Raw genomic sequence first — 20,263 nt, forward strand, 5'->3', positions numbered from 1 at the left:
GTGGTTCAGATGATAGAGCGCTCATCATTTGTGCACTGACCTTATTCGATCTGCTTCGTGTCAAAAATTATATGCTAGCTTCTCTGACCACTCAGCTGTGATTTGGTGGCTGGATTTAAATATTAGATCAGGTGGAAAGTATTCTACAGTAGAATATTCTATTCAGGGGCTATAAAGTAAGTTTTGTAAGTATCATACCACAAAAAGAACAAAATATTCAGCTTTCGTGGGTCTGCCTGCTAAAAAAGACTAAGACTGAAAAGCGAAAATTGCAGAACAAGAAATTTAGTAAATTTAGTAACTTTTAGAAGTTGTATGGCACTCACGACACTTCCAGGTCATTTCAGTGTCTAAGGACAATGAGATTTAGAATTTAGGGCCTGCAATTCTTTTTTTCTTAAGAAAAATAAGTAAAGTGTATTCATGTATTTGATAAACAAAGCTTCACTCACCAAATCATCAGCAGTGACAGGCGTTCCGGTGTTACTAGTTGCCACCACCATCCTTCCAAGCCTTTCCCTCATGTCTCTCAGGTCGGTAGTTAGAGCAAGCACAGCCATGATCTCACTGGCTACTGTAATGTCAAACTGGGTCTGGAAAGAAAAAAAAGACACATCAATGAATTCACAACAGAGTGCACTGCACATTACAATTGCAGAGAAATTATCTGAATAATTTAATTTCTGTTGCTGTCTCTGTAACACTCAGCTTATCAGAATAAGATGGTTTATAGATAACACATCGTACAATAACAATATCAAAATGATAGTTAACAAAACCACTAATTTTTCTTTTAAATAACAATACGTTTTAATAATAATTAATAAGGGATCACTGGCAAAAATAATTTGCATGTGCTTTTAAAGTCCCTGTTATAAAATTAAGTAGGGTTAAAAGTCAGCCCTTTTTCCGGGCCTGGATGTTGCAAAAGAATAATAATCTACTACTACAGCCCTAAAACTCTGGAAATCACGAGATGAGATGGTGATTACTTGAAATCAACAATAGGTATAACAAAGATTTTTTTAAAGCAATAATTAGTATTACCAACATTACCCAATTTCCAATTTTTTTAGCCAAACTGTTTACCCCTCCGGGGTCGGTAATTTGTGGATAATTGCTTCATCTGCTTAGTATCTTTATTTTTGGTATTTCTAAAATCGTGTTCATTTCTTTCAAGTTGTATTTTGAGAAAATTAAAGCAAGATACCAACCTCTCTGGTATGTCCTTTCTCTTGTGGTCCTTGCCCTATCGTTATCTTCCTCAAAAATCGGTCATTGGTGTCCATTACTTTGAAAAAAATACAATGAACAAGCAAGAAATGTATACATTATATGGGTTAGAGCAGACATGGATGACAATAAAAATGATAATGAAGAAAAAATGGTATAACTCTCAGTGCCAAATAAAAATGGTAGTATGTTTCCAAAAGAAATCACCTCAAAGTTGATGCGACTACATTTCGAGCTATTGTTGTTTTTATTTTTATTCAGGTTTCTTCATTCTTGATCTTATCAATTTTGCTTTCAGATTATAAAGATAGACAGAAAGATGGATAGTATTTGAAGTCGATATAAGCTATCATTTTACACACAGGGTGGTAATGGAAAGAGAGTAAAACAGATAGAAGAGATTTTATGTATTTTATGCTAAAGAGTAAGTAGCTGCAACATAACAATGCAGGCTGTCTCATAGAATTCCAGGGAAGAGGAAGATCAGGAAAGCAAGGAAATAGCTGGTGACAGTGTACATTGAAGGGATGTAAGAAGACAGCTTGGGGAAGAACCAAGTGTTAGTAAGCTTCACGGGTGGCTTTATGCTCATAATGGATTAAAGGCTGAAGTCAATTAAGTCGAGCAAAAAAAAGCAGGAGAAAGCATTTGTGCAATCACAATAGAATGATTTCGGTTGTTTGAAACAAGTTTTTTTAAACAAAAGACAAAAAGTGCTGGGGGTAGATCACTATAGACAGCATTTATCCAGTCACCTATCACCTAGCATGGAAAGAAAACAGCACAATGGCGCCTAAGTTCAATCTCAGTCATTGCCTATGTCCACATCGAATTCTTGATCACTGTATTATCTTATCATTGCAACGTCCAAAACAAGTCTTAATTCTTCATAAAAACTTGTAAATTTGTAATTTTCAGGATTTGGTCACAAAATTACTACCCTCAAAATAAAACCATTTTTTTTTCCAACAAGGGCAATGACGATAAAAATCATGAACTGGTTAATCAAGAAGTAAACAGACAAGAATAATTTCGATAAAAATAATTAAACAAGTTTATAGATATAGTAAACATATCATATTGGTGATAAACTTATCAAGTTTTCTTTATACCATGTGGTCTAATTGGTATTCTTTCTACAAAGATAAAAAAATCTTTAAATATGATCTATTATTGTATGCTGAATTTTCCATCTTTATGACATTGTTTTGCTGGATAATTACAGACTGCACTAGACCCTATCAAAATGGAAGGCTGATGCCCACAAGCCAAAATTGAATGATAACTCACCTCTCTGCCATGTAATTGTTTTTGGATCGATATCAAGTCTGGCAAACTTTGTTTTTTCCTCTGGTGTCAGATCATTTGCATCGGTCTTCTCAATGCCAAGTTTCTAAAGTTAAAAATGTATATAATGTGCATGCTACAATAAATTATTTAATGAATGAAGGGTAAAAATAAAATAAGTACTACTATCTTTTTTTAATGGTAATTCTGAGCATTATTCCCATGTGTGCAGAAAGTTTTGTTTTTTTTAAATTATGACCATTACATTCTATCCTTTGTATAGGACATTAAGTTCATTGCATAAAATAAGTTACACTACTGACCCTACATTATTGTAAGAAATATTTTTTATTCCAATTCAAAATTCTTTTTCTACCTGAAGTCTGCGGAGTTGGATAGGACAAAAAGACCTGACTCCCTTCTTGTCTGGCACAAGGCGATTGAATAAGGCATTGTCACTCTGTGTAGATTCATGGAACATGCGTGCTTCAATGGCGGCTGCCAACAGGTTGTTAGCAGCGGTGATGGCATGAAGGTCACCAGTCAAATGGAGATTGAATTCCTCCATGGGAATTACTTGGGAATAACCGCCTCCTGCTGCACCTCCTGGATAAATCAAAATGATTGAACGACTTGTCATGAAATCAAAAGAAAAAATGTTTTCATTGAAAAGTTATGGCAAACATGAATGTACATACAATGATCACTTATGGAAAGGACTGTGAAATGGTCAGCATTCAAGTTTAAGTGATATTTCAATTGTCTGAATTTCCTAATCACGAAGTCAACCTTTTTGGATTTGTTTGTTTTTTTATGTCTTGTTTGTTTTTTCTTTTTGTTTTGTCCTTTAATATCATTTTCTAGTGAGATATTTCTATTTCTTGCAGCAAAATTGTAATGCTTTTTTAGAAAAAAATAAGTAAGAATGAAAGAAGAAAAGCGGAGGAAATAAAATAAAATAAAATCTTTTATTAATTGACAATAACCCTTTTTGAACTTTTGACAAGTAATTGTTACTTGCATAATAATAAATAGCTCTTTTTCTAGATAGCACACCTTTGATTCCAAATGTAGGTCCTTGTGATGGCTGCCTGACACAAGCAAAGATGTTTTTCTTCAGGTGAGCCCCAAGAGCTTGTGCCAAACCAATGGTCGTTGTGCTTTTACCCTCTCCCAGGGGCGTGGGGGTGATACTGCAAAGACATGAAAATAAATTGATTAATATGTCAGACAGGGTGAACAAAGATATGAATTTTCAAAAATATCTAAAATAGCTTTTATGTGTCCACTATTCATTACAGTGTTGTTGTAAGTTATGTACTTTTAAAAAATAGAAAACTATAAAATGAAAATAAATTATTTGAATCCGATAGCAAATAGTTCTTAAAAATCAAATTTAAAAAATACACACATATACAAATCAAAATAAACAAATTTACCTTTTAACTTAAAGTTAACATCCAAAATAAAACATTGAAATTTATTTGACAAAGCTCATAAAACTGAAAGTAATAAACTGAAATTATTTATTTTTCTAATGTAACAATTAAAGCTAAATTGGTTCCCTATGAAAATTGTGAAAAGAGAAGGATTTCCATCCCCTAGTTATTCAAATAACAATTTTTGACTGTTTATACAACAAAGCTTACAGTGTAAAAATGATACATCCACGGGCATTAAAGTTTTGATACAGATCAAGAATAAAATAGCATAAATTTAAACATAACTCATCTCCCTTGACGAGATGGTAAATGTTACATGAAAAAAAAAACAAGTCATTAAAATAAAGACAATTTGAACAAAATCAGTAAAACTAACAAATTATAAGTTAGTACCACTTACCCAGCGACCACAATATATTTGCCATTCTTTTGATTTGCCAATCTGTCCAACACCTTTAATGAGACTTTGGCTTTTTTCTTGCCATATAGATCGACTTCCTCTGTAGTCAGGTTGATCTCAGAGGCCAAACTGGCAATATCTTTGGGGACCTGGGATTTGGCAATGTCGATATCACTGGGGGAAATCATAACAGAGATATTTGAATGCATGTTGGAGTGTAAGATGTGGTTTTCACAATGAAAGCAGTAAGATTCTATAGGAGATTGATGGGCATCAGCTGAAAAAAGCGAGTGATAAATTAAGAAGAGCTGGGCGGAATGTTGAGAACACACTTAGCTGATTGATGGTTAAAAGAAGTGAAGAGTGAAATAGTTAAGATGGATGACATTTGAGACTAATATGAAAAAAATGATTAACTGAGTTGAAAATTCCCCATAAAACATGTTACAAAGACTTGGTAGCCTTTGAAATAATAAATTCCTCTCAAAAACCATTTGAGGATAAATCAAATCATTAAGGTCGAGAGCATGTATTTATATACAAGTTGGGTGCAATAGAAATGGTTGAATAACAATAAACATTTTTGGTGATACAGAGTGGTAAACAGTTTGACTTTCAAACAGACATCTGGTTTGCCTAATAAACCCAGTGATTTGGTGGCTAGGTCTCCATTAGATCAATATGTTATTACCCAGCGCCCTATACAAAAGCTGGTAATCAAGCCTAAAGAAAGTGAGATAAAGTTTGACTGTTCATAGACAGGAGTTTGATTTTATTTCATTCTGACATTATATCCTACCCTTTTCACCAATAGAGTAGTAACATATATTTGACTCTGGTCTCATAAAGCAAGAGTTTGCATTGCTGCTCTTATTGAAGAACAGGTCTGATCAGATAAATAACGATAGATAACGTGATTGAGAGAAATTCAGTCTCGCTTTTAAAGACTTGAGGACTGCTATGAATAAAAAGGTAAAAATGGATAAGCTCCGATATGAAACTATTCAAATATAGGACGTTTTGATTACTACTTAATTCACATTACACTCATTTTGTTTGATTTATTTTTACTTTTTTTTTTGGTTTGTATTTCTTTGCTTATTGTTTGTTTTGATGACAAAAGACTTGTACCTGAAACATCCATTGTTTGCATTGATACTTTTTGATTTCTATTATTCCAGGGTTTTAACAATCACGTATGCCCTCATTAAGACAAACCATTACTTTTCCTACCAAGAAGGTCAGTTATTCTTAATTATAAGAAGTCATGAGATATCTATAATTTATTTACCTTGGGACTGGTTCTTTAAGATCCAAAGGAAGATATTGTACATTCCAAGCATTGTTTTCCATCTGCACAAGGGGAAGATTTTGAATGAAGGTTTAACACTAAGACATAAACAAATGTTACAACTGAAACACTCGCTTATAAGAAAAGTAGTTATATCCAGTTTTGTAGAGGCTATTCATTTAGCCCAATAAGAGATAACCCAAAGCTTTCCACTTTTATCTGCATATCCGTGATAAGATACACTTGTATCAAATACTGAAAATAAGTTGGAATGACTATATACAAATAAACAAATTCGAGAGTGTATTATGATATAGGGATGTTTCTATTAAGTGCTTTGAGATAATGATAAACTTTGAACAAGTGAACTTATCATTAGTATTATTGTTATTATTATTGTTGTTATTATTACTATTATTATTATTATTATCATTATTGTTATTATTATTTTTTATTATTTTTTTTTTCTTTTTTAACCTCAGGAATGGGAGACACCCAATGTTTGTCGTTGCTTTGCCAATTTAGAATTATCCCCGTCTTTTAAATACGACAATAAACAGGTATAGGTATATTGACCTTAAAAAAAAAAAAAAAAAAAAAAAATTATTTGATATTGATCATAATATTAGTAATAATAATAATATTAATAATAATAATAACAATAATAATAATAATGATAACAACAATAATAATAATAATAATAATAATAATAATAATAATAATAATAATAATAATAATAATAATAATAATAATAATAATAGTAGTAATAATAGTAATAATAATAATAATAAAAGAAATAATAATAATAATAATATTAGCACTAATAATAATGATGAAGATGATAATAATAATAATAACGATTATAATAATAATAATAATGATAATAATAATAATAATAATAATAATAATAATAATAATAATAATAATAATAATAATAATAATAATAATAATAATAATAATGATAATAATAATAATAATATATAAGACCCATCACCACAAATGTTTCACAGTGCTACCATCGCATATTGGGTAAATATAAAAAAGTAATCAATTAGAATAATAATGCAAAAGATATATGACCCTAGTACACTCAAAGAAAGAGCGAAAGTAAGAAAGTGAGACAAGAAAAACATCGCCGCCTCTGAATTTTGATATTAATCATACAGTCAAATGCAATGCACTTTGACATATGGGGCACTTGGAACGTGGCCCGAAGATGCACATATATACATACATATACACATACATATACATACATATGAATACATACATATCACATACATGCACCTATGTGCATACACACATTTTTACATGGTGTATGTGTAGTGACCGTACGTGTATGGAGTGTACACTTAAAGGCGGGCGACAGAGGCTAAAAATATATATTAATATATATAGGATTGCCAATTGGTGAGCAAACTCGGGACCTATTTTCAAGGTCAAGTTGAGTTCGATGCGAGCCCTGTACACTTCCTAAAATAAATAAGTAATGAGATAAATAAGAAATGCGATCGCAGCACGGGCTGAAAATATTGTGATAGCAGGGATTATGGACGTGTTGGTTCTAAAATAGTCATGATGATGATAATAATAATAATAATAATAATAATAATAATAATAATAATAATAATAATAATAATAATAATAATAATAATAATAATAATAATAATAATAATAATAATAATAATAATAATAATAATAATAATAATAATAATAATAATAAAAAAAAAAAAGGTCGTTGATTCCCATTCCGCCTGTCGATTGTGCATATAGATAAATGTATCTAGTTGTGCATTCAATATTATTATTATTATTATTATTAATTTTTTTTTTTTAAATTAATATTATTATCATTATTATTATTATTATTATTATTATTATTATTATTATTATTATTATATTATATTATTATTATTTAATTATATATTATTATTATTATTATTAATATTATTATTATTATTATTATTATTATTATTATTATTATTATTATTATTATTATTATTATTATTATTATTATTATTATTATTATTATCATTTTCTTAATATTTTTAAATGAAGATGACGATGATGATGACATAAACAATGACAACAACGACGATTATGATGACATAGATGATGATGCCGATGCCTATGGGTGAAAACAATAGATCCTATTATTAATATTTAAAATATTGAAACAAGGCATAGCGTTACTGTCCTTGTGACTAATTTCTAGTGGTATATGAAATCAAAGGATTGATTTAAAACACGAGAATATACAAATAATGAAATTCAAAACATCTTACCTTTTCAAACACCTTCCTAGCCTGGTCCACTGTGTTCCTGAGCAACATCGCCACAGTCATGGGTCCCACTCCCCCTGGGACTGGAGTAATCCATGAGGCCACTTCCTTGGCAGTTGAATATTCTACATCTCCCACTAGACGATATCCACGAGCTCTGGTGGCATCTATCAATGAGAATCGTGTCATTTTATATACCTATGAACTTGAAAACTTCTAGAGTAGACTTTGGCGAAAGACATAGTTTTGAAATAGAATGTATTATGTAGTCCCAGACAAACAAAATAAATCACCATAAAAACCAGCCCTCCTCGGCTGGGGCTTGTTAAACTTTAGACCTTCTGAGGTGTGATGTTAGTTATGGGACCAGTATCAATGCCAGGTACAGTCAAATTTTTAAAAAATTAAAAAATTTCAGATGATCCTGTCTATCCAGCAGTGATTGGATAGTTGGGTTTATTAGATATGGATGACACTTTGTGATAGGATGGTGTCCTATCCAAAGGATAGCAAACAATTGCTATTCTCCGTTTAATGAAATGGAAAACGGGATAATAATATATGCCCTGCAGACTCTGAAGTTTCAATAAAAAAATAACCACTACTTTTCACCTTGAGCCAGAAAATTTTTACTGTAAATGTCAATGAAACTTTTCAAAATTGTTTATAAGTCTAAAACCCTAAAAATTTTTAAGAAATCTCAGATTTCAGTCATTTTGACAATTTTGAAGGTCGAAGGGAGAAGGGTTGATTGTCTTTAAAAAAACCAAGACTGATATTTTACAATGAGTTTTTAAGAGAGATCTCATCATTCTTTCTCTAGGACTCCGGTAAAAAAAAAAAAATTGATAAAACTTGGATCCCTCTTCCAAAACATTTGTATATATACCAATTTCATCTCTGTAAAATAATCTGTTCATTAAGAGTTTGAGAGCATAGATTGCTTTGCAAGGAATTGTTCAGCACCCTCTGTTAGTTCTACCTTGACCTACCTGGTATGGAATTTATTCCACAGTCAATTACAATGGCCCCCGGTTTGATCCAGTCTCCCTTCACCATTTCAGGTTTGCCAATCCCAACCACCAAAATGTCAGCTTTTGATACCTAAAAAATACACAAGATTAATAAATAGCACATTTCCAATAATAAAATAAAATAATAATACAGCGATCTTTACAATGTAATTAAAGCATTGTTTTAAGAATATTTCAAGAATACACAAAATTAAAGGCATCTGCTCAGGTACCTCACTTGACATTTTTAAAATCAAGTTATGACATCAAATTAGGAGAAAGAAACTGAATGTCTTAACAGGACAAGATGAGACACAGGCCTTTAGAAATCTAAAGTAAAGAAAAAAGGAAATCTAAAACAGAAGTTATAGCATCAACTCAGATTCAAACCCACAGCCTTAACCCTTATACTAAAAGTAAAAGCTAACCAGCTAGTGTCATCACTACTTAAATCAAATCAAATGCCATCAATTAATTCTTGTAACTTCAAAATGCAACAAAAATTGATTAAAACTGTTGAGTTAAATTTCTAGTCTTTAAAAAACCGTAGTAGCTCACCTCTCCCTTAAGATCAGCTGTCCTAGAGTGACAAACAGTAACTGTGGCATGATTCCACAACAGCAAGTCTGACATGGGTGCACCTACAATTTTACTTCGACCCAGAACCACTGCATGCTTGCCTTTCACGTCCACTCCTATTTACGCAATATTGAAGATACATATAAGACAAAAGTGGTGAGTCTAATAAAATAAAATTGACAAAAACATTGTTGAATATGAATATATGGCTATGACATTTGACAAGTTAATCATGAAAGACAAAAAAAAAATAAATAAAAGTAAAATAAGCATCTAAAGTTTGTTTGCTTTTAAAGCGTATTCATTTTTGCAATTGACAGGATGCAAAATACCATATCCTCTGATAACATTAACTAAAACTAACCATGACAAAGTACCATATATGGTGTCGGGTATAAAATAAAAGTTAATATCTATCACACCAAAAAAAAAAATAAAATAAAATAAAATTGTAATAGCTCTCAACAGCTACCTGTCCTGCTAATGAGTTCCATACATCCCCTAGGTGTGCATGGTGGGATACAAGACTCTAAATCACCTCTGGACAGACGACCTGCATTGTCTTGGTGGAGACTGGTATAAAAAGATAGGAAAACAAAGGACATGATAACCAGTAGAGAAATTCCAAGGGATAAAGCCCTTTTCTGTTTCTGTGGTAAATGGGTGACAGTCAATTATTTGTCAATATTTTGTGTCTTCACGATGGCACTTTAATGACATGTACTGATTTTTAGGTCTGATAATCCAAATTGTTATGCGCTCAATGTTGTTCTGGAAATACTCTCAAACCAATGCTACATATTGTCTTTTACAACAATGTTAAATCAAGCCCATAATTGTATTTGGTTATCAGACCTGCAAATATGCGGATGTAGAACTTTATCATTTAAATGTGGATTTGGTCAGTTGATTGAAAATTTCTGATATGACGATTATAAAGCAACAGTCATAATTTGCTGCAGCATTGTCAAAATGCCTAAATGATAACTGTAATAATAGCATCATAATACCATACATATTTTTTGTACCAAAACTAAAACAATTCATATGTCAGTTGTTTAAACAAGACAATTTAAAAACTAATTTTGATGAATTGAAATAAAAAATGTGAAATTAAAGACAAGAACATTTTTGGCACATAGTAAATATTTGAGCACATTATTTTCTACCAGAGAATGTTATAACTCACATCTAACAAGTATTTAAAATAATAAATAATAAAAAATAAAAAAAATAAAACTAAAATCAACTTAATGAAAAAAAGTGTCAAAACGCATTCTCTCTGTCGATACAACAATGAATATAAAAGAACAATCCCACCACTCACCCATCCACATCTTTCTCTGGTAGAATGGCATTGGTGACACGATGGGAGTCGATCTCATTGTCACTGTCAAGGGGGAGCTGGAAATAGAAATAGTTTACCAAATGAAAGTATGCACCCCTTAATCTTAATCCAGAGTCAGTTTATGTAAACCTACACTTGTCACTTAACAAAACTTGCCTGGTTATTTATCCACTTTTTTTACTTTATATTTATTTTGACTTCCATTTTCTTTAATCATCTTTCATTGTGAGTACCCAGTCCATAAGATGCCAAAATCATAATCAGGAGGGAAAAAACAAAATGGTTTTTATGACCGTTAAAATTGTTTGTAAAAATTGTATACTCTTATCAATGGTAGATCTGAACCATGACATTAGATAAAACAGTAAATACCAACGATTTATCAATAAGTTATTACAACAGTTACAGGCTTCAAGAAATTGATTATTCTTGTGATTTATTTTGGTTTTAAGACAAATAACAACTCTCTTACCTGCACGATGATGCCATGAACAGTGAAGTCGTTATTCAATTTTTCTACCATTGAAAGGACCTGAGGATCAAAAGTTTGATCAACTTTATTAATACAAAATTGGAAAGAAAGGAGTAAAAAACGGAGAGAGAGAGAGAGAGAGAGAGAGAGAGAGAGAGAGAGAGAGAGAGAGAGAGAGAGAGAGAGAGAGAGAGAGAGAGAGAGAGAGAGAGGAACAGAGAGAGTGAGGGAGAGAGAATGAGGGAGAGAGAAAGATAAAGAGAGACAGAGAGAGAGAGTGTGTGTGTGTGTGTGTGTGTGTGTGTGTGTGTGCGTGTGTGAGAGAGAAAAAGAGAGAGAGAGAGAAAGAGCGAGAGAGAAAGAGAGAGAGAGAGAGAGAGAGAGAGGATGGGGAGAGAAAGAGAGAAATAATTTCCAGCTCTGACGTTTTTACCTTGTGTGAATTAAAAGTTGGTGGAAAAGATAAGGTCACCAAATTATTTAATTTTAATTAATTTTGTTTGTTATTGTTGTTGTTTTATTTTAGATATGTTGTTCATTATACTGTGTGGTAGCGTGACTAGGACGTAAAGTAAGGTATGACCGTAGAACATAGTGCCTTTATCTATCCAATTTCACAATTCGATCCTGGTTTGTTTATTTTCCTTTCTTTTTATTTTCTTTTTCAATTTATTTATGTTGTCCTTGGGGTGGGAGGTTTTTTGTTTTCTTTATATAAATGATCTCGAAGAGAAAGAAAGAGAGAGGGAGAGAGAAGGGGGAGGGAGGGAATGTGTGTGTGTGTGTGTGTGTGTGTGTGTGTGTGTGTGTGAAAACATAATAAGCACACGTGTACATTTCCATCCTTTTCTTTCAACGTTTTTCTTTACCAGGTTACTATAGACAAACTTCCATTTGATTTTCATACGGTACAAAGTCACATGTAATATAGTTATTTTTGTAACATCAGTAGTGTCATTATAGAAGTACGGTAGTATTATTTCAAAAAGTCAAAAAATAAAATAAAACATGACCCTTGTCTTTATAATTGTGAAAGTTGAAATGCCATGTTCGAATGGAAAGTAATTTCAAAAGACACAAGTCCTACAAAATGGGAGCACCTCATGTATCTATTGGTTAAAAGAGAGATGCATATTATGATTATTATGGGATCACGATAGCTCCTTTGTGGAGCACTCGCATCCGGAAGTTGCTTTGCAATTGGTTGGCGTCCTGTCCAAAGGGTAGCAAACAATTGCTACTCTCCGTTGAAAACTACGAAAACCGGAATAAATTCCGACTCTATAGGCCTTTCTGACGTTGAAAGTCTAATTTACGTGTCTGCTTTTGATTTGCCTGCCAGAACTGCAGCATTTATCTGACGCACAGACTAAAAATAACACGACTGTCCGACAAGACAAACAATTCTGACCACATTTTAAAAACTTGGGCCAGTCAACTTTTACGGTTAAAGTGGTCGATCGAACTTGTCAAAATTGTTATAAAGTCTTAAACCCTGAAATTCTTAAAGAAATTTCGGATGCAGACATTTTGACAAGTTGGGGGGGGGGGGGGGTGTCATCTTATCGATCGGAGTTTGAAGTTCTCTGGCCAAAATGAACAAGTTGTTTATTTCACGTCCATTCAATTCTTATCATGTAGTCTACTTGACTTTGATATGGTAATCACAACCGGTAAAAACTGGAATCCTTCTAGATTATCAAACCAGGTCTAATTGCATTATTTTTGTTTCCGATATCTCATCCTCACCTAGAGGACGTCCTTGTCACGTTGACTGACCTCGTAGACCTAAAAGGGCAGGGGTCATGAAATGATAATAGATTGAGGTTTGTAACGAGAAGCGGCTGAGTCAACAACCTATAAAAAATCCCTAACCCACTCCCACCCCTCTCCTATCACCACATTCACTTACCTCTTATTACAACTGCTGTTAACTACTTCTGTCACCACTCCTGCTGCTGCTGCTGCTCCTCCTCCTCCTCTTCCTCCTCCTCCTACTACTACTACTACTACTACTACTACTACTACTACTACTACTACTACTACTACTACTACTACTACTACTACTACTACTACTACTACTCCTACCATTACTTTTTCTTCTTCTTCTTAGATTACTACTACCATTAAAACTAAAAAAAAAAAAAGAACACCATCTGAATGCATCAAGTTTTATATTGAATATAAGCGCAAGTGTCTGCTTATAGCAAATTTGCATTATTGTCTAAATATAACTAATTGATGGTATAAAAAAATTCATAACATTTTTTTCTCATTGCATATATTACTCTATTGTATGAAATAGACCCCCGCCCCGTCTATTTATTTTCAGATTTTTTGAGTATCCCCCCTTCCTTTCTAATAAGTTCAGCTCACAAAATGTGCCTCGCCTAAATTAGAAAGTTCGCAAAATGCGGACCCCCCCCCCCCCCCCCCCCCCCCACCCCCCACTCTTTGGTCAAAGTGCGCGCACCCCCTTCTATTTGAAGCACTTGAGCATTCGAATCGAATCGTGTAAATATTAATATTACCTTGTAATAACCGGCGAGGGTTGTTGTATGGGCGTGTGTGTGTTTGTATGCGTGTGCTTTGTTTGCGTTTAATGGTTTTACCGCGCTTGTGACACATAGGGAGGGCATTTCAGCGCCAGAAAAAAAAGGGAGAATATGGGATAGTGAAAAAAAAAATAGGATTACAAGTAAATTTATCCAAGAAAAAGAAAGAGAAAGGGGAATGGTTTAAATAGGGAACAAATATAGATTCCAAGAGCACACCATCAGTCCATCAGTATACATTGAGATCACCTAAAAGTCTCATTCAGACACCAGCACAGGATCACGTCAAGATGAATACACTCAAAAGCTTACAGAATATATCCAAAAAGAAAACATGACTAGCAATACATAAGTGAGATAATTTACAAGTGGAAAAATCATCTCCGAAACCTAATACTATACATTTGACTGCTTCCCTCTCAGTTAATGACTCCGGCAAGGGCCAGGACAAAACCAAGCAATCCCATTCCAAGACAAAGACGGAAAGCAACTCGGAAAACAGGGGATAGAAAACAGCTAGTGACCTCCTGAGAGAGAGAGAAAGAAAGAGAGAGAGAGAGAGAGAGAGAGAGAGAGAGAGAGAGAGAGAGAGAGAGAGAGAGAGCGAGAGAGCGAGGAGACGGGCATTGTAAAGTCAAATCAAAGTTCTTTGTACATGTTTAAAGGATTTGGTAATTGTAATGGACAGTGATACACAATATCAATTGCCAATTATACATGCATGGAAGCCAAGAACACTTTATCAATAACAGCATACTGTTTTACATGATTTTATCCTATACAGTAACGAAACAATGCTTTATGCGTACAAATACAACACACACTCAGTCAATGTGTCATATCAAATGACATGGATCGGGTTCCACTACTTACAATCATAAGCCCATTACAGAAAAGGCCCTGTGTATTTTGATTATTTATATAAGGGACTAACAGCTGTCTTCTGTCGTGTAGCAACAACAAAAAAAAGGGGGGGATACTAGAATCAATTTTATCAATGTTACAAAAATTTGAAACACAAGCTTCTGTCATAAAATGCATGATTGTGGGCTCCATATACAAAACTGGACACTTTGGCTAGGGACACCACAACTAAATTAGCCAGTTTTGGCTAAGGAGACCATGATTTTGATCTCCATAGTTTAAATGGCCTGTTTTAGATGGGGAGCCCCCCCCCCCCCCCAAAAAAAAAAAAACCGTCTTTCCAATCAAGGAGACTACAATATCTTCATTAATTTACGTTGCTGCCAGGTTGTTCTATCTTTTTTTTTAAATAGACGTTGGAATATTATTATCATGACATACTTACATGGACATAAAAGTTATTTAGGTCAATGCATATCTACAGATTGCAAATTATCGATCGTGCAATACCCTAAAATTTACTCTTTCGGTAATTTTTTGTTGTTGTTATTGATTTTTTTTTTCTTTTGGGGGGTGGGGGGGGGGGGTCTTGCTACACTTGTATTAGTAGAATGAGCACCTACCTAAAGCAATTTTATCTTTGTTACATCTTTAGCAATTTTTCTTTCTAGCTTGTTTTGTTTTGTTAGTTTTTATTTATCTGCTGGTTTTTTTTAGACACACACACACAAACCACACACACACACACACACACACACACACACACACCTCATTTTTTAATTTCTTTTATAATAATAATAATATTAATAATAATAATAATTTAAAAAAAAAAAAATAAATAAATAATAATAATAATAATAATAATAATAATAATAATAATAATAATATAATAATAAAGAAGAAGAAGAGAAGAAGAAGAAGAAGAAGGAGAAGAAGAAAAAAGAAGAAAGAAGGAAAGAATAAAATAGAAAAAAAGAAGAATAAGAAGAAAAAAGAAAATGAAGAAAAGAAGAAGAAGAAAGAAGAAGAAGAAGAAGAAGAAGAAGAAGAAGAAGAGAAGAAGAAAGAAGAAGAAGAAGAAGAAGAAGAAGAAGAAGAAGAAGAAGAAGAAGAAGAAGAGAAGAAGAAGAAGAAAAAAGAAGAAGAAGAAGAAGAAGAAGAAGAAGAAGAAGAAGAAAGAAGAAGAAGAAGAAGAAGAAGAAGAAGAAGAAGAAGAAGAAGAGAAGAAGAAAGAAGAAGAAGAAGAAGAAGAAGAAGAAGAAAGAAGAAGAAGAAGAAGAAGAAGAAGAAGAAGAAGAAGAAGAGAAGAAGAAGAAGAAAGAAGAAGAAGAAGAAGAAGAAGAAGAAGAAGAAGAAGAAGAAGAAGAAGAAGAAGAAGAAGAAGAAGAAGAAAGAAGAAGAAGAAGAAGAAGAAGAAAGAAGAAGAAGAAGAAAGAAGAAGAAGAAGAAAGAGAAAGAAGAAGAAGAAGAAGAAGAAGAAGAAGAGAAGAAGAAGAAGAAGAAGAAGAAGAAGAAGAAGAAGAAGAAAGAAGAAGAAGAGAAGAAGAAGAAGAGAAGAAGAAGAAGAAAGAAAGAAGAAGAAGAAGAAGAAAGAAGAAGAAGAGAAGAAGAAGAAGAAGAAGAAGAAGAAGAAAGAAGAAGAAGAAGAAAGAAGAAGAGAAGAAGAAGAAGAAGAAGAAGAAGAAGAAGAAGAAGAAGAAGAAGAAGAAGAAGAAGAAGAAGAAGAAGAAGAAGAAGAAGAATGAAATTCATTTATATTGCGCTTTTCCCTTAGTATAGCTGAAAGCGCACAAATTACATCAACCATAGATTACATCCAAAACAAATTTACATGTAAAAGTATATTATTCAAATAAACATGAAATATAAAGTATAAATTATGAACATTCTAAAAAGTGTTTCTGTAAAATGGATATTATTATTTCTAATAATCTGACCCAGAGGTTCCGTATATAGCATGTACATCAGAGGTCCCAACACAGAGCTTTGGGGAACTCTAAAATCTAAACCATACAGGACAGATTCAACACCATTGATAAATGTTACCCTGGCCGTGTGCAACCCATGACATACGATCCTAACAATTCAAGAATAGTTCCAGATATTCCAAAGACTTTATCTAAACATTTCAAAATAGTTTGGTGGTCAGTTGTATAAAAGCCTGTGCTAAGATCAAGGAGGGTGAAAATCTTTGGAAATTTAACTCTCGTTTTGAATGTGTCACTGAGAGTTGTATTGTCAAACTTGAAATGTATATAACTTACCACCACCAATATTCATGTTGAATTATTATGTTGCTATGTAGAAAAATGATTGTAGATTCTGAAACTACCAAAAAACTGAAATTTTATAATTTTGTCATTTCCTCTTTAAGTTAAATCCGATTTTGCCAAATCTCAAAATATACTATTTCAAGGCATGGTGACAAGTGGTGCCTGAAGATGAATGCTTCAAAAACCATAGTCGCAGTTTTCCATCTAGTCAGCAGCTCCCACACCCAGAAAATGAAAGTTCAGGTCAGGTACCAGGTTCTACCATATGAACTGTATCCAAATTTCCTAAGGTTTATGCTAAACTGCAGCTGTACCCATCGGGTCCATCTTAAAGGTGTTGCCCAAAAGATAGAGAAAAGCAACAGTCTTTTTGAGGAAGCTGTCAGGAACAACTTAGAGCACTGACCAGGCACTTCTGAGGACAACTGTCCTGGCACTATGCTATTCCACTGTAGAGTAAAGTAGATGCAAAACTTCACAAATCTATACATATAGTGTCAGGAATGCTGCCAACATTACTGAAAGAATGGAGTCCCGATAATGGCAGCAATACAGCCCCCTTGATATCGATGAGAACGATTACCTGGTGCTGACTAAATAAATTAGAGAGGGTAACTGGGGAAATTTCAGATGCATAATGGACAGTGCCCCCAAGTACAAGCTAAAACAATTTTTGCAATTCCTTGTACGCAGCTTCCCTTACTCAGGATAGGTTACAAATACCAGATGAAGTCATCTTGGATAATTTCGGTCACTCAAGAGGGCAGGGAGGTGGTGTTCCTGAAACTGGATGAGAAGTTGCCAGGCTTCTGTACCAGCAAGAGGAGGCACTGGATGGCTGCAAACAAACTAAGGTCTAGAAACAGTGCCACCACATTTCAGTGGGGACTTTCCACTAGTCCCATATGAAAACATGGCGGCAAAGAACCCAAAACTGCAGAGCATTTGGTTGAATTTTGTATTGTGACAAGGCTACCAGGTGGGTTCAAGACCGTACATGAATACGAGTTCGCCACCTGAATTGAGCATTATATATAATAATATAGTGTGAGACAACTAAAAGCTACTGCCAAATGAATAGAAAATTGAAAAGTTACCTCATATTGTGAAGATGATCTTGGCATCTTGATGTGTTCTGCATTGACGCCAACTTCAACCGCAGACTTAAGTTTTTGATTGATATACACATTGGAGTCATCTCGGTTACCAACCTGGAAGAACAAATTATTGTAAAATAACCATGAACTAAATACCTTCACATATTATCTGACAGAATATGATTGTTCATTTATTTTTTAACATTATTTTATGTGTTTTGCTTGCTTCTAGCCTTTGTGTTGAAAGGATATATGACTCCATGGGCTACCCTCAGAACTATTAACTGTTTCAACCAGTTGCCTGCTTTATGTTCGGTTTCCAAATTTCAAAGTAGCCTTTTTAACAGTGTAATTCAGTCTTATAAGTCCCAATGTCAAAATTATTCAAGCACTTGGATTAGTTCAGAATCAAATCAGATCACATTTATGAAAAAGGGGTACAGTATTGATTAAAATAATAATGGCATTAATGGTGCTGATAGTTATATTATCAAATAACAAATTAATGAATGTCTTTTTCACAAGGACATGTATTGTTATTCTAAATTCATTTCTGTTGCTTGAGAAAATCATAAAAGTAAATGTCTTATTCATAGGACAAAAAAAGGCAGACATAAAGCTTCCCTTTAGCAAAAGAAGTACATTTATGGTGACATCATAAACAAAAAAATTCTAGCCTCAGTTTACATCCCACTCTATCTCCATGCTTTGAATCTGCTTTTTCAACCTGTCCAACCATCAGTGATAGGGTCTCTTGATAGATCTGGTTTTTATTTCAACATATAGAAATCACGACCAGTGCCAGAAAAATATCACACAGTCAGAAAGCTAAACCCAATACCCACTTGATACAACACCCACTGCCTAACTGAGAGACAGGCCAGGGAGTGAATGCACCAGCACTTAGCCATCTGCTATTGCGTTTGCTCGCTGACCCCTCTCTCTTTCACAGCCAGGCAGTGGGTGATATATCAATAGGTTCCCTGCTTTGACGTTCACCTGGAGGGTCCAGATAGCGGTTCATACGTAAAGGACCAATATTGATCCCAAGGTGTAGTCAAGATTATTTTCTCACCTTCCGTCAACCCAGTAGTTGGCTTGGCTCTGTTAGATCTGGTGGAAAGTACTCTGCGATAGACCAGTGTCCTATCCAAAGGAAAGCAAGCAATGTCTTTGTCCATTTCAAGCTATAGAAACCGGGATAAACTCCGGCTTCATGAGCCTCATGGCTCTGAAGGACTATTTTTTGGCTCCTTGACACCAAGACAGTTTTATTCACTGGTGTTATCTCTATTCCCTTTATTTATCTTCAACATTGAAATAAGCACTCATTCCCCACTCATAAGTATCATGGATCTAAGGCAAAAGATGTTGGCTTAGGCTACTGTTTGCTTTTTTTAATATACATATTACACTCACCTGAACAATTGCTAATCCAGCAGAAAATCCAGGAAATTTCTTTTGCAAAGAGAGAACGTCCTCTTTAATTTGGTTTTTGATGACTCTGAAATGAACATCAAACAAGATGACAAGACAAAGATGAACATAAATAGTCATGACTATTCCAATTAAATACTGAAAAAACAAATAAATTTAAATAAATTCCAAAGGGATTGCATTGCCTATAAAACAGAGAATCTCAAGTTCAAAATGAGTGATCTCCCTCTTTTAAAATGATGACAATGACGTCAATTGGTGTCACCATAAAGTGAATTGAAAAAGAGATTGGTCATTTAACCTCTTTAGAAAAGGCATTACAATATCCACTTTTTCAAAGACCAGATATTCCTTTTTCAATATCATATAAGGTTATTACAGGTTTTGTTGAGGGAATCCGACTAATGAAAAAGAAATTTAAAGTGCAGGAGTATCAAATATTTGGATACAGACCGATTGAATGGAGCAAGCTTCTCTTGCCAATCGAAATCTAATAGTTTGCAATAATAACTGAATTATTATACCAGGGGAAGTATTGAATAGCATGCACATGTACTTTTTCCAGGATGGGTACATTATAAAAAGGAAAACTGAACAGTAAAAGAAAAATAAATTGAGCTTTTATATAGTGCAATATCAATTAAACAAGCTCAAAGCGCTTTACAAGGGCTCCCTACCTAACAGCAACAC

At 33.5% G+C, this 20,263-nt stretch overlaps 1 protein-coding gene across 1 annotated transcript in view; it reads right to left on the reverse strand.

The window, feature by feature from the left end:
- LOC144968221 (C-1-tetrahydrofolate synthase, cytoplasmic-like) overlaps positions 1–20,263 on the reverse strand; it is a 32,602-nt gene that overhangs the window by 8,470 nt on the left and 3,869 nt on the right. Inside the window, exons 2-16 of the mRNA XM_078906361.1 lie at positions 19,556–19,640; positions 18,137–18,250; positions 11,348–11,407; positions 10,855–10,931; positions 10,000–10,100; positions 9,507–9,643; positions 8,928–9,039; positions 7,939–8,102; positions 5,654–5,715; positions 4,363–4,536; positions 3,577–3,713; positions 2,897–3,126; positions 2,524–2,626; positions 1,215–1,291; positions 453–593 (exon numbers count right to left, since the gene is read on the reverse strand). Coding sequence (XP_078762487.1) covers positions 453–593; positions 1,215–1,291; positions 2,524–2,626; positions 2,897–3,126; positions 3,577–3,713; positions 4,363–4,536; positions 5,654–5,715; positions 7,939–8,102; positions 8,928–9,039; positions 9,507–9,643; positions 10,000–10,100; positions 10,855–10,931; positions 11,348–11,407; positions 18,137–18,250; positions 19,556–19,640 — 1,774 coding nt within the window. The remainder of the gene's footprint in view (positions 1–452; positions 594–1,214; positions 1,292–2,523; positions 2,627–2,896; positions 3,127–3,576; positions 3,714–4,362; positions 4,537–5,653; positions 5,716–7,938; positions 8,103–8,927; positions 9,040–9,506; positions 9,644–9,999; positions 10,101–10,854; positions 10,932–11,347; positions 11,408–18,136; positions 18,251–19,555; positions 19,641–20,263) is intronic.

Source organism: Berghia stephanieae, chromosome 1 (genome assembly GCF_034508935.2).
Source record: "Berghia stephanieae isolate SIO BIC M18660-M18661 chromosome 1, UCSD_Bste_1.3, whole genome shotgun sequence".
NCBI classification, from domain to species: domain Eukaryota; kingdom Metazoa; phylum Mollusca; class Gastropoda; order Nudibranchia; family Aeolidiidae; genus Berghia; species Berghia stephanieae.